The sequence below is a fragment of the Lethenteron reissneri genome, chromosome 32, assembly GCF_015708825.2.
Source record: "Lethenteron reissneri isolate LAM-NWPU_2019-01 chromosome 32, ASM1570882v1, whole genome shotgun sequence".
In the NCBI taxonomy this organism is placed as follows: domain Eukaryota; kingdom Metazoa; phylum Chordata; class Hyperoartia; order Petromyzontiformes; family Petromyzontidae; genus Lethenteron; species Lethenteron reissneri.
Window position 1 is genome coordinate 10,308,608 of NC_083810.1, and position 15,137 is coordinate 10,323,744.

At 48.8% G+C, this 15,137-nt stretch overlaps 1 protein-coding gene across 1 annotated transcript in view; it reads left to right on the forward strand.

Annotated features, from left to right (window-relative positions):
- The window catches only part of LOC133350010 (arf-GAP with Rho-GAP domain, ANK repeat and PH domain-containing protein 1-like), a 99,675-nt gene that overhangs the window by 62,958 nt on the left and 21,580 nt on the right, over nt 1-15,137 (forward strand). The window contains 8 exon segments of the mRNA XM_061563959.1: nt 2,124-2,206; nt 5,731-5,831; nt 6,492-6,636; nt 8,933-9,075; nt 10,168-10,237; nt 11,600-11,723; nt 13,193-13,422; nt 14,628-14,734. Coding sequence (XP_061419943.1) covers nt 2,124-2,206; nt 5,731-5,831; nt 6,492-6,636; nt 8,933-9,075; nt 10,168-10,237; nt 11,600-11,723; nt 13,193-13,422; nt 14,628-14,734 — 1,003 coding nt within the window.

The window sequence follows — 15,137 nt, forward strand, 5'->3', positions numbered from 1 at the left end:
GTGCCTTGGCTTATCACGATGGTGAGCGGGAGTGCAGTGGTTAGCGGGCTCCGCTACGAACCCGACGACGTGGGTTCGATTCCCGCTCACCGTCAACACCAGTGACGATTATCTGAACTGTTCCTGGGCCTCCCCTAGGTCGACTCAGCCTCAAATGAGTATTTCAGCAGATCACCGTTTGTCGAACAATCTGCAACGTTTAACAATCAGCTACGACGTTCCACTGCTATTTAAAGCCAGCATCATTGGGCATTTTCCAGAAATTTACTTCTGAAGTGAAAATGTCCTCCTTGTATAGGTGACATGATGCCATCGGCACACCCACACAGATGAGAGATGAGCAGAAAATAGCAGGAAGTAATGTAATTGAAACAGGTGGACTTCTCCACAAATCTGGCTGTCGCCTGATGAAGCTAGTTGTAATTACTGGCGAAACGTCGTACTCAGATTGTAAAAGTTGTGGCTTGGCTCTCCAACACACCGGTGTGCTGTACTAGTGACAAATTGGCATGTTCTATTGACGTGACAACCCTTACTAGTTGGCTGTGTCGGGTGGTGGCGGGTTTAACGACACATTTATATATTTACGCGATCTAACCCAAAAAACCTATTATGGAGGAACTATTACCTGGAGGATAATTTATTCACCTAAAGATTCATAATAATTATCTTTTATCAGATAACCCATTTTAATCACAACTGAGTATATGGGGGGGGCTCTGTGTGATCCTATGGCAGTGGCTTCTCATGGTTGACACATGCCAGGAGTTAAATCGGTGTCCTCTCAACCCAATTCGCTTTTCCCGTTCTTTGCAGCCCAGCCCAGCGCCTCGGCTCCCCACCCCTCCCCGTGACCATTACACTCGATAGCTGCGCCAACTGCTTCGGCTGGTGCTTGCAGGCCGCCGCCATTGGACGAGCAGCTGTGTCCGCAGAATTTCGTCGGCGTGCGGTGCATCTGTCTGCCACGTCTGCCCGGGGTTGCGTTTGCGGTCGTCGGTGCCAGCGCGGAACGCTGGCAACGTGCGCGCTCAGTGGTGCCTCCGCAGGCCCGCGTCTCGGCTGGCTCTATCTAGTGTTCACGATTGTCGAGCGGGGGAGAGCGTTTTTACTCTGCGGTAGCGGCGTTCCTTACCTTGAGCCCCGCGCTTAAGGGGCACATTCCTTTCCGTCTCGGTTAGCCTAATTCCAGCGGTTGAGAAAAACATTCAAATTGTTTGCGATGCGAGATTCCCCGTCGTTTATTCTTTTTTCATTCCACGCACGTGTTAAATATTTCAGCTGTGTGCGCGGAGCGGCGGAGCGGAGACAGTCTGGGAATTCTTTTGTAATTGTTTTTTGGGGTTTTTCGGACCGGCAGTTTTTTTGCAACCAGTTACCGCAACAAGTGTCATCGCGCCCCACTTGTTGTTGATGTAATTTACAAGGAGCTGGGTTTATAAAAAAACCTCAACATTTATTAGTTTTTTCGCTTCAGAAGCTTTAAGCCGCTCCTGTCTGGTTTTCATCCTGCGTTTGCTGTCAGCACTGTGCAGCCTTGTAAACACTGTGAGCTCACATAAAACTCAAGTTATTGCCAACATCTTAGTCTCAGCCACAACTGTCGTGCCTCTTTTCCACTGCACAACCGAGCCGCACTGGGGCCAGCCTGGCGCGGCTCAGGAGGCGCCAGATTGTGTTTTCCACTGCAGAACCTGAGCGATATCTGAACCGCTCCTGTGTCACTTAATGCAAGTTACATTCACGGGTTTGTTATACAATAATAAGTACATTACGGGAATTCCTTCCATGCAGTTGCAGATGCCTACACACATACCACGTACACGATATGGGTTTAATTGAGAAACTGAAAAATGTTTACGTCAGTGCGTTTGTCCGTGGGGATCCATTGATTGCGTGACGCAGATTTTAATTAGGGCAGAGAAATGCGTGGCGTTGCCATGCCATCTTCAATGGGTTGCCTCCCAATTTACATATCCTCATTTATCAACACGGCCATCGCAAGACGCCAAATTATTGGACGGCAGCGCTAACACGCCCTGGGCTCTTGAGGCCCACATCTCTCCCACGCCGTGTCACGTGACCTTTCCCTTCTCCGTGACCCCCCCCCCCCCCCCCACCAGCTCGGGCGGGCAGAGTGAAGGCCTCCTCGGAAGAGCGTCTCTTCAACTCTCCGTCTCCCAAACATGATCTCCTCCCTGCACCGGTGAGTCGATGCGTCGATTTGGCCCGTGCGCTTTTACCCATGGTTTTTGGTGTTTGTTTTGCTTGCTCTCGCCGTGCTGTTCGATTCCAACTTTCGCCACCGCATGTTGGAATTTGAGGTCCTACGGATTTACCTTCAGGTTTTCCTAGTCATGAAACGAATATAAAAGTTTAATGTTGCGTTTTGTTTCGTGGGGTTTTTGTTGTTTCGTGACGGCCATGCAGCCTGGGGACCTCGTGCCATTTCAGACATTCTGAGTAAAAAGAAACTCACTGAGATTCTGGATTTGAATCTGGGCCGACGTCAGGAATTGGTTCTCGTGTGTTGGTTTGTTTATGGTCTCAGTTTACGAGAACAGAAGACAGAATAAGAAACCTGCACATGCCAATAAATATATTATAGTACAAGACACAAATGCAGCTATAAATGCTTCGCTGTCCCAATTAAAAGTTTCACCAGGAGGTGACTCGGTTATGGACAGGTCACAATGCTGAGCCAGCACCGCTGAGCCCTTAGTTCGAATCCCACGTTCTAAGCCGCCCATAATTAAACTGGTTTATCAAGTGTAGCAAGTGGATGGTGTCAGCCAACGGCTTCGCATTAAGGGCGGCATGACGTACACACGGGGTTCGTGTCCCAGTGTGCTCACAAAAATGGCATCACCGTGTGATACAAAAAAAACTGTAAGCGATGAGTTCATGGCAAATTATACTCGTCTGTTAGACAGACGGATGATTCAGAAATGATTCATAATGGTTTTCGTCACAAGGTGATCACGTTGTCATTCATGTCAAAGTTTTGAAACATTCTTCGAAGTGCAAAGCGCTTCCTTATTTCCACCCTCCCCCTCCATAAATGTTGCACTATATTGACAACCAAACAAACGTGAGAAAACACTCTTGATATTATTATATTCATAGATCATCATGATATCGTTCGTTTAACCAAATCGTTGTTTTTTTTAGAGACATTATTTTCTAGTGTTTTGTAGAAATTAAATAGGGCGACCTGTTTTAGTTTTTTTTTACATTTTGAGGGCGCCCACAAGTTTTGCAGCCGATGACATCACTTCCTATGTGCCAAGTCAGTTGATTGACAAAAATTCTCACTTCATATTCGGTCTCCCCTTACTTTCCTCCCAGAGTCCATACAGACAGTCGCAGTTATTTGTGAGCTTTGTGAATTGCGTGTTTCTTGGGGAAGGTTTGCCGGATTATTTTAAACTAAAAACCGCCTATTAGCCGACAACACATTTCCCAGTCACAACTCGCTTTTGGATTTCCTGGAAACCGTCGAGTTATTGAGCACAGACGTTTAAAATGAAGAAAATAATAATCAACGAAAACAAACTTCAATTGAAAACAACTCCTTCGCGTGGCAACAATCGTCAAAAAAGATGGAAGGTAAAATGTATATTTTGATCCAAGTATTTTTCAAAGTATGCTCGAATAACTGTTGTGACTAATTCGCCCCGAATGTTCCCGATATCAGAAACTAAGCAGCGCTGAGTCTGGCTTAATGCTTGGATGGGAGACTGCCTGTAAATATAAGTTTGTTTTTTAGCAGGTAAGGCCTCACTGAGCTATATAACTCTACGTAGCGCTTTTTCAAAAGCGACCTGGCCACAATTGATAGCTCAACAAAGTGGCTTATCACGTGGAAGTTTATAGCAGCCAAATACTCCAAAGAAATGTTTATAAATGTTGAGGGAAAAACCGGGGGACCCGAAGAAAAATCCACGAGATCACGGGGAGAGAAACACGCAAACTCCAAATATACAGCAAGCATCAGGGTCGGGATCGGGATCGAACCCACGACCTCCTGCTTACCAGACGAGGTAGCTAGCATCTAGCCATGGCGGCGCTCCCCGGTGGTGAGATGTTAACCGGCACCCCATCAGGTGTTGTTGGCTGGGACTGAAATTTGGCCGTGAAATCGCGGTTTTGTAATTAATTATTGAATCGCTCTGTTGAATCTATCCGTACGGAGCTTTTAGAGCTTGGTCCTTCCATGCATTGTTTTTTTTTCCTCTGGCTACTCCAGTTTCTTCCCACAGGATAAACGCTCGTAAATTGATTCAGTCAAACATCCCAACCGAGGAACCCCAACTGAAAAGAGTATATTGAGGTTCATTCGGACTGTCCTCGATAAACAGGGGCGTATTATGACATTTTCAATCGCAGTATATTCCCCATAATAGAGTTTTTTTGGGTTAGATCGCGTACATTTAAATATGTCGTTAAATAACGAAACAGGAGGATTTTTAAGAACGAAACAGGAGCCTTTCTCCACGAATCAGGCTGTCCACCTGATGAAGCTAGTTGTAATTATTGGCGAAACGTTGTACTCAAATTGTAAATGTTGTGGATTTAATCCCCAACACACCGGTGTGCTGTACTAGTAACGAATTTGCCACGTTCTGTTTACGTGACAAACCTTATCTAATTGGCTGTGTCGGGTGTTGGCGGCTTTAATGACACATTTATATTTATGCGACCTAACCCAAAAACCTCTATTATGGATAATATCGGTTGCGAAAGCTTCCTACATGTTAAACAGTATAGTCCACGATGTATATTGTCCTCCGTTTGCTTGTGCCGTGAACCCTGGCAAACGTGAGTTTAATTCACCGGACCGTATCTAACATCAAGCGATGGGGTGATATTTGAACCGGTCATTCGGGGCTCCCCAAAACCAAGACACCTCTCTTGACCGACACAGCATGGGGGAGGCCTTCATCCAGCAGCGGATTGGCACAGTACTCGGCTACAGAATACACGAGGGCCACCGTCGATGTCCGTAGCACTCAGCGTGCTGATGCTCCCCAGTTTGTGTTTGACAGTTTCTGGACCAGGTTGACCCCTTGTTTTGGTCTTGGCGGCTACCTTTTTTTCAGGTGGTCGTGGAACGTTAGCGTACGGTCCAGCTTCACTCCGAGATTGGTTGGCGTGGGGCAGTGTCGCACGGTGTTGCCGCAGAAGGTCACTTTTAGAGAGTGCTTGGCGCTCCTGTCGTTAAGATGAAACGCAGTGGCTGTTGTTTTGTGGGGATTTGGCTTCAGCCTCCTTTTCTGGCGTTTAGGTCTTGGTTCAGAGTAGATTAAATGCCGCTGAGGCAATTAAAGCAGAGGTAGGGAGAGCAGAGGGGAGTTCTGAGTGTGGAGTTGCTGACGCGTGTGTTACCTGCTGTATGACCGTGTGCGTTGCCTGTGGGTCATCAATAAAGAGACCTTTGCTGAACACCGCATGAGCCGAATCCCTTCAATAAGATGTAATTGCTTCCACCTCAGGGCGACTAGATTATCCACCAAAAGTTACAGATGATTGCAAAAAAATCCACGTGCATATAATAGGATTCTTCATTGTGAAAGATTGGGGCTGCGTTACCATATTTTGTGCCCACCAAGAGCCCAGTGTGTAATACAAATGTCGCTCAGAGAGCTGTGATTTTATACGAATTAAGTTAAAAAAAATGTGTTGCCGAATGCGTCGGTCAATGCGCTACTCGTGTAACCTCTGGCCCAGGAAAAGGCAATGATGCGACCGGGGAACAGGCGGAGGAAGGAGCGGCAGGGCGACAGCTTGTTCAGCGACGACGAGGTTCAGGATGCCGACGACGACAGCAAGTAAGGAGGGCGAACGCACGCAACCTCCATCGATTTCCCTCTGCCAAGTCCACACAAGCTGGCCTCCATCCGGCTCCTCCAGAGACCAATGCCGAGCCGCGCAGCTGTCAAAACTCCCCGCGCATGAGGGTTCCTCTTTTGTGTTTTTGTGGCAGGCAGCATAATGCAACTAAGCATGTGCTTGCCGGTTACGTCATGAGCAGATTTGTGATGACGCATTGCTCTGTACTGTAATGTAATAGCGTGTGCCTGTACACGTGATTGATGAACTCCATTTTGGGGGGATGAATCATTGCATACAAAGTGAGCATAAATGTAATTAACGATGATGATGTTCATGCTGACATGGATGATGGGGGGACGATGACAGAATCTTGATCCTGCTTCGTGATATTTATCAACTCGCTTTGTAGGGGGTGTGGGTGATCATCACATGCCAAGGTCCTTCATGACAATGATGAACAATGAAAAGGTTTTAGGCCGACGTTGATTGTATTTGACGAGAGTGACCGTGATGATTATGGTAGTGCCACAGACATTGGTGGCAATGAAGATGATTGCAATGACCATGGTCACAATGATTCAATTATCGTGATGGGAATGACGACGACGATCAGAGTGATAATGGCCACGGTGAACTGTAACTCCTCTGTGGAACAGGACGTGGCTGGGCCTGCCTGACCGCTCCCCGTCGCACCTGTCCATACGTAGCGACACTCAGTCGCTCCTCTCCCTGTCCGACGACCACCTCCCCGGCTCACCGCGACACCGGGGCGGCGCCTCCGACGGGGAGACGGGCGTTCAGGTGAGCACGCAAACGGGGAGCGCGACGTCAATGCGAGTTTGTGGCCGGTACCATCGCGTCGTTGCCATGGGCCTAGTAGCTCGGAATGAAATCGGGCCTCCTGTCCAATTTCCCACGGCGCCTGACCCCCCCCGCCCCCCGCCCCGCCCGGCCCATGGGGCCAGATGCAGTTGCACGTCCTGCACACTCTGTAGCTTTGAAGATTTGGGTGTGGGTAATCATGATTAAATTCACTCAGTTTGTTTTATACGTGTGGATAGCATATTAACAAGTTAGGACGACGTCACACACAAATAATTTGTCCACCTTTCTTGATGAGGGAGCAATGCTCCGGAAATACTGCGGTGGTGTCGCACGTCGTCAGAGACGAACCCGACTCCATCCACACTGGGATGATGGTGTTGGCTGCAACCCGCTTGCACGCTTGTCAAGCCATCGACGTGTTTCATCAATAGGCCGTGTTTTCGAGAACTATAGATCATGAGATCCACATGACGCCTGGTGTGTATTCAGAGGATTTCTAAATTTCGACCGTGAAGCTGCCTAAATGTTGTCGCGTTGCCTATGAAGCAGGCTGCGGGGATTTTTATCGTTTCTGAACGTTCTTGCACGGCGGGATGGCATGGCGCATGAAACCACTCGCTCCATCTCCGCATCTAACCCGCCCGCGTTAATTTGTGTAATTCCGCTCAATCGCCCATTTGTGACCAGAAGGAGCTTTTAACATGGGTTGCGTCTAAACCGGGTTTTTTGGCCGGCACTGGTTAATCACACGGTGATGGTGCCTCCACGATGCGCAAGCTCACGGTGCCCCTTCCAGATTGCACCTATGCAGAGGCAGCTCACCGAGTAGGCTGCCGCCCTTGCGTGTGCCATCGGTGTTCGTCTCTCTTGTGTGTGGGTTGCGTCTGGAAGTAAAACAAAATTCCTCCCACGCGTACATAGCTTTGAAGCAAATTGGCCAAACATCCCGATCAGGACTGCTCACCCACGGAATCAGGACTTGGTGACTCAGCGAGAGTTTCCTGTGTAACTACCGTCGCGTGAAAGGGTATATGGCGCACTGGCGCAAGAGCCTCGTTTATGCGGTCTGTTGAGCCCAAACGCCCAAGAAATCTGTCGCCACCGGGGGCAGAGAGAGACGCGCGCTAAGTGAGTGAGTGCTTCACGGTCGAGTGAGCAAGCACTTGGCCTGTGCCCGGGCCTACCAGGGAGTGAGTGAGCAGGCAGTGTTCCGAATTTCCTTTTGAAGTATTAAACATTTGGTTGCGGTGATTTTCGCGAATATGTTATTTCGTATTGTACTTGTATTCCAGTGGTACCTTCGGTGTTGTGTCATGAGATGAAGTGTCCATTGCGAGCTCTCGTAGAGCTTCGGTGCACTGCCCTGTGTTAGAGAACGGCCCATGGAAGTAGATATCACGTAGCTACTTTTTAGTTTGTTTTCCTTCCCCCGCACCTCCAATTAGCACGGTTGGCTAGATTATCCTTGAGCCAGTACCCCGGGGTACCATATAATACAAAATGGCCGAGGCAATTAAATATTTTATTTCTGGGACACTATTTTTTCCAGGGGTGTACTTAACTCCGCGACTGGGGTACCAATCAATCCGAAATCAGTGCCAATCCGCGATGTCAAAACACAGCGAGGACGATTGCGCCGAAACCCTGAACGCTCGTACGCACTGTAGTGGTGCATCGTGTACAGCTCGTCGAGATGAGTCGATGGCCACATCGCCGACCATCGACAAACTAAAAATTACTGCATCACGGACATTATGTGAGAGCCCGGGTACTATGGTATCCCGGGGTACTGCAAAAGAAGTTCAACGCACATAAGCACGTCAACACTTCATCTCATCACTTCCTTTTTCTCTCTCTCAATGCAGTCGTGTCGAGTTCCAGATGCGATTCGCGGATAGCCAAAAATGGCGGACAGCAAGTTCGCGAACAAGAAGGGAACACTGTACATGGAGCCGATGTCAGCCCGTACGCGTGCTCGTCAATGGGGACCGGTTAATTCCTCTCCCTCATTCTTTGCTTATTCCGCTCGGACGAAGCTGTCCAGGGAAATCTGCAAGTCTTTCCTGCACATTAAAAGTCCTGACCTTGGGTCAGTTGCGTAATAATAACGCTGCGCTCAAGGCAACTCCTTCACATTCAGTTCTCCCCTCTTCTGGCATCCTCAGATGTTCTCCCGCCCGTTATGTGTCCCGTTATATTTGTGCCTCGGTGACCTCGGTCCGCGTCACCCCAACGGTTTTTGTTTGTTGGTTTTTTGTTTGGCTGCTCGCAGGGAAACGGCACGGCCGGGTCGTCCCCGTGCTTCCGCGTGCCGAATAGCGGCAGCGCCGGCTGGTTCCATTTCTCGGCGCCGGACCTTGCCGGCCCCGTGCCGCTCTCCAAGGCCAGCTGGCTCGACAAGCAGCCGCCCGGATCGTGAGTGCCGCTCAACAACGTGTTTGTGTTGTGGTTCTAGATTTGAAGCTTTCGTGACTGCAAGGATTCATACTCGTAGGTTTTTTTCGGTAAAGTCACGTAGGTAAAAATAAAAATAAATAATAAAAATAATAGTAGAAATAAAATAATAAATCACGACGTTTCGGAGGCAACACAAGTCTCCGTCATCAGGTGAATTTACTGTATCAGTAAATTTAGCTGTGACGGTCCCACCTGATGACGGAGACTTGTGTTGCCTCTGAAACGTCGTGATTTATTATTTTATTTCTATTAATTTTTTTATAATTTATTTTTATTTTTACCTACCTTGTTTTCGTTGTCGTCGTTGTTGTTGTAGAGGAGCAGCGGTGCAGCGGTGAGCGCACTGCGCTAAGAACTCGGCAGCCCGAGTTCGATTCCCGATCATGGCCAACACCGGTGACGATTATTTGAACCGGTCCTGGGTCTTCCCTAGTACGACTCAGCCTCAAATGAGTACCTGATGCGATGTGTAAACATCGCCACTGGGGAGACAAAGGCGGCCGGGCGTGGTGCTGGCCACCAACCCCCTCGTGTGCCGTGCCAGCCTTCATAGGCGCTCGCTAACAGCACTTGCCCCAACAGTCTGTTAAAGCTACACGGGGGATCTTTGTCTTTGTTTATATATATACCCTGGCCTGGTTACCTTATTGTGCAATGATTACCTTAAATCTGCACAATGCTTTCTCTCGCAACATGTTACTGTGAATGTTTTGAAATTAATATCAACATTGAACAAGACTCGCCATCTTGTTGAATATCGGTAAATATTCGTGAGGTAAATTGTTTTCACATCTCCCGCAATGCGGTCAGTGTGCTCTGATTTCGCTTTGAATTTTTTCTCGCGGTCTGTTATTTGGTTTTACTCGAGGTCGTCGTTTTGGTGACCGAGGTCACCTCTCAAGGTCACCTCTCGAGGTCACCTCTCGCAGATTGAGACTTTCCCGACCTCTTAGGAGTTCTAACCTGGTGAAACAAAATAAACTAAAGCTGTTGTCATCAGCCGGTGACTTCACACTGCTCAGCAATTCCTCCCTCGCTGTAATTTCACAGTGGATACCGATTCCAGCGGCGCTGGGTCAAGTTCGAGGGCGATTACCTGACGTACTACAACAACGAGAAGGTGAGACGCTGCAACATCGCCGCTGCATTCTAAAGATTTTTAGACGGTGCATTGGAAGTGGCCGATGTTTAAATGCTTAATTTTTTTCACTGACTAGCTTCAAACCCAGAACACGCAGATACGGGCAAGAGCAAATTACTTGCTGGATTCCCTCCACCCGTTTAATGAAGAGGTGACTCGGAGTTGACAAATGTGATTCCGTGCAGGCAGGTGCAAGTTCATCAAACTCGCTTTACTTCCTCATCCCTTGTGCATATTCCTTAGTGTGTGCGGAACTTAGAGGTGGCTTGGTGTCTCAGGAGTCGGGAGACACTGAGCTGATACTACCGACGCCGTGGGTTCGATTCTGGGTGCCTTTTGCCCCGCGGTTAAATCGAATTCTCGGGTGTAGAGGGTTGATGATCTCAGCTCGCTTACAAATGATTGCATATGAAGCTGTTTTATATATAGATATATTTGTAATTCCACAGAGTCAGTAGATTTATTTATATGGTTTGTGCGGTCACATAGCCTCGCTGTCACGCGTTCGCCACTCGTCGCGGAAGTTTACGGTTCTAAATCTCGCGGCCAACCTGGTGACAGTCTTCTTGGTTCTTTCGGTAAAGTCACGTAGAATGGAAACAATAAAATAATAAAAATAAAACATAATAAAAAAATTCTCACGACGTTTCGGCCACAACGCAAGCAGCCGTCCTCTGTCTCCTTGACAGACCTGTTCTCCACCTGAGGACGGCTGCTTGCTTTTTGGCCGAAACGTCTTGAGAATTTTTTTATTATGTTTTATTTTTATTATTTTATTATTTCTATTCTACGTGACTTTACCGAAAGAACCAAGAAGATGAATCCCTGCAGTCACGAAAGCTTTAAATTGAAACTGGTAACAGTCGTTATACACCGCACGCCGCCTGATTCACGGCAGACGCTAACAATCGCCTGACCTCATTCGCAAGAGCAGACCGTTGTGTGGTGGCGTCAGGGTCTAAATTTTCCACATTTGTAAATTATTTGCATGTTACTCAATTAGGATTATTCATAACAATCATTGCCCCGCCTCCCCCCACTGTAGACTATTTCCCCAGCTCACTCTTGCAATCCTGGTCTCCTCATCATCACTTCTGTGGCCACTAGAGGCGCTGACCGTTCACGGCGATGTTTTAAAAAAAAAATCATTGTCGAATCGAATGACAACCCTGAATGGCGGCAATTTACCGCACCCCCCAGTAGGAGAGGAATCTTTCCACGCCTTAATTCTTGCAATGCACCTCCAATGAGCACGGTTGGCTACGTACGGTGCGAAACAAATTCAAAATACAACATGCAAACTGCGCGCTCTCGCGGCCCGTGCTTGGCTGCATGCCCCAGGAAGTTTACTCCAAGGGCGTGATCCACATTTCCGCCATCCTCCGGGTGGACTCCACGTCGTCCGACGCCAAGTTCGAAGTGCGCACGCCTCACCGGACGTTCACCTTCCGGGCCGACACGGAAGGCAAGTGCCCGATCGGAGGTCCGGGTTCGGCCGTTTAGGGTCCTCGGGGTCGTTGGCGGCAGCGTTGGCACGGCGCCGCGGCTGACCTGACATCGCCTCTCGCACTTTGGAGCCTGTGTGCACGATGTGAAACTGGGCAGGCAGACAGGCAGGCAAGCGGTGCACAGCCTTACTAAAGAGCGTACTCCTTGCCGTGATGTACAGCACATCGGGCAACACAGCTACGCGCACCTATTAAACTAAACGATTAAACTATTGTTATTTTACCAGGTAAGGCACACTGAGCTGCATTGCTCTTTTTCAGAAGGGGCCCTGGCCATAAATGATAGTTCACCGAAGTGGCTTATCACGTGGAATTTTCTAGCCGCCAAATGCTCAAAACGCGTGTTCTTGAGACCAGCGGAGGCACGGCATCTCACGTTAAACTGTCGTTAATCGTCGTTTGTTTTTTTTCTCAGCAAACCAGAATGTTGAAAAGCAAGCAATTTTATTCATAATCAACGTTTTGGGTTTAGATCGCGTTATTTATAAATGTGTCGTAACCCTCCACCACCCGACACGGCCAATCAGTAAAAAGTGTCACGTTGACAAAAGACAAATAGTTCACTGCTTTAGCCCACCGGTGTGTTGAAGCATGAAACCACAACATTTGCAATTTGGTAATTGCATCCAACATCATCGGGCACTTCGCCAGAATACTATATTTGTTTGTCAATTTTTTTGTTGCTTTTTACCATTCCAGGGGTTTTGATATAAAAAAAGGAATCTATTGACGTATTTTGTCCACGTGAAAACTTTGTCCACGAGACAACTTTGACCACGTGACAAAACTTTGATTTGATTGCCCCTGTCGGGTGGTGGAGGGTGTGGCTGAACATTTGCATTGTACCTGATCTAACCCAGAGGTAACTATGAATCATAACATTGGTTGTGAAAGACCACGTATGAAATGAATCCCGAGCAGAATATAATTGTGATGCCCTGTCTTTATCCGGGAGGGTCCTATCCTATGATGTTCGGTAATGTGTAAGGAAATCAAGGTGCAAGGCGGAAATCCATACAGTCGAGGGGAAAAAAATCCTCAGTTTCGTACAAATAGATGAAAGAATCTGATGCTGTGCTGCCTTCTCTTATCTAAAAAATGGTTGCAGGTTTCCATGAGGTAATTGCATACAACGAATATGAACTGAAAAGAAGCTAAATATTAGACATGTTATTTGATGCATGCACCGTGATCATGACCACCGGATGACTCCTTACGATTTTGCCTGTGATGAAGTGGTCACAAATGGTGACCTTTGTCAATATAAATATTGGGGTTTAATATGTTGCTCCTGCTCGTGCGTTGGTGTGCGTGTGTGTGCGTGGCCTGTCTGCTCTGTGTGTGTGTGTGCCCGTGTGTTGGTGCGTCCATCCGTGTGTGCGTTGGTGCGTGCGTTGGTGCGTGCTTGCCTGCGTGCGCGTCACAGCTGAGAAGTGCGAGTGGGTGTCGGTGCTGCAGAGGGCGGCCCGGGAGCGCCGAGAACTGGGGGCGGCGTCGCCCGCGCCGCCCTCCGTCTCCGCCGCGTCCCCCGTGGCGACGTCGCCCTACCGGCCGCCACCGTGCGAGCGCTCCGGCTTCCTGGAGCTCAAGGGCTGCCGCCAGGCCCTCTTTGTGGCCGTGGCCGGAGAGAGGACGTGGCTCTACAAGAACCGGCAGGCGAGTCCGTCCCCCCCCGCCCCCCCTAGAGGATCGGCGCAGCTGTCCCCACCGGTGGCGCTGGGGAGGGGGGGAAGTCGCGCAAAAAAATAAACTCGGGAATGACAAAACAATGACACGCTGCGACGAAAACAACGATGCGGTCACTTGGGCGACAGCGGAAACGGGCCGTGTTTGTCGTGGAAATATTTTTTACGTCAATAATAATTTGAGTGTAACTTCTCTTGTTTTAGCGTCGATATGAAGGGGGGGGTCGCCGCTAGCCAGATCCTGTTATCCGCAACAAATAATTCCTGATATCTGCACAGTGATCAGCAAATCGACAGGGACTATGGAGTGAATTTGCTGTCTCTTCAACAGTACCCGCATTTGCGCGCCAAAAAATTCAGACAATAGGATGGATTTAGAACTTTTAGGATACCACTGCAAGGTGACTTTCATCCGTGGATAACCAAGGACGTGATGTATTTTGGAGACCGCTTGAAGGGATGGCCAGATGTAGTTCTGTGACATCGCCTTCGGCGGGCCTTCCTCTGATACACGGGTTGATGCGCCGCCACTTTGTGAGAGGTCCCAGTGATATCACGACAGGACACGGAGAGCTCAATTTGAACAAGACCGGCACATGACCAAATGACCTGCAATGTTTCCCGCTGCCGTCAGATCTTGATAGCTACGCAGGATTAGGGTTAGTGCAGCGTTTGGATGACCGGCCGCCTTGCATGAAACAGGGTGCTATAGGCTGCTGCGGGGCTACATGAGAGCCAGCAGAGGGCACTGCACCAGATTTCATTGTTGCACTGTTAGATGCTTTCACGTTTAAGCCACCCACCTTCTACAAATATGCTCAAATATCCCCCACGACCGGTGTGAGATATTATTTTAGACCCTGGGGCCAAAATGTTACTTGTTATTTTAACCCCAAGGTACAAATTCTGTTGCAAAAATATGCTTTCCGCCCACCTACCCTTGGGGTCAAAATGAGGGTTAGGGTTCTCTACCTCCGTGGTCAGAATTAGGCCGAGCGGTTAAAGTAGCACAGGTTTAAAATAATACATCGTATTCTAAGCCCCTGGATTCAGAATTCTACGGCCGTCAAAATCCTGTCTTACACCGGCATGGCGGGGGAAGTCTGGGCCAATCCTCCTTGCCGCGCACGGCTAAAAGATCGCGGGCATACGCTGCCCGCTTTTCCCTCGCAACAGGACTTCCACACGGGGGTGGGCATCACGGCGATCGACATGAACGTGGCGACGGTCAAAGACGTCGACCGGCGCTCCTTCGAGCTCACCACGCCCTACAAGACCTTCATGTGAGTCGCGGTTAGCGCGGTTCGCCGCTTGTTTGCGGTTGGATTGTGTACGGCGCGAAAGAAGTTCGGCGTACATACGTACGTTTGTGTTTTGGGTCCAGCAGCCGCCCTTGTCAATACTGCGGTGTGCGCGCCTGTCTACTGTTTCACGTTCACATTGGCCGTTAAAGGTTCCTTGCCGTTTATTCGCAAAAGATTAGGCTGCATGCGCAAGCATCGCGGCCCTCATTAGAAAATTGCTGTTGTCGCAAATGACCCAAGTGGCTAGCAATCCAACTTCTCTGGCTTCTGTATATGCTGTGAGGAAGAGCAACTGCTGAAACGTCTCCTCTTATCTACTTTTCCATTTCAGGCCACAATTTTCTTGACAAATGTGCTGACGTGTTTTGTTGTAATCGGGAAG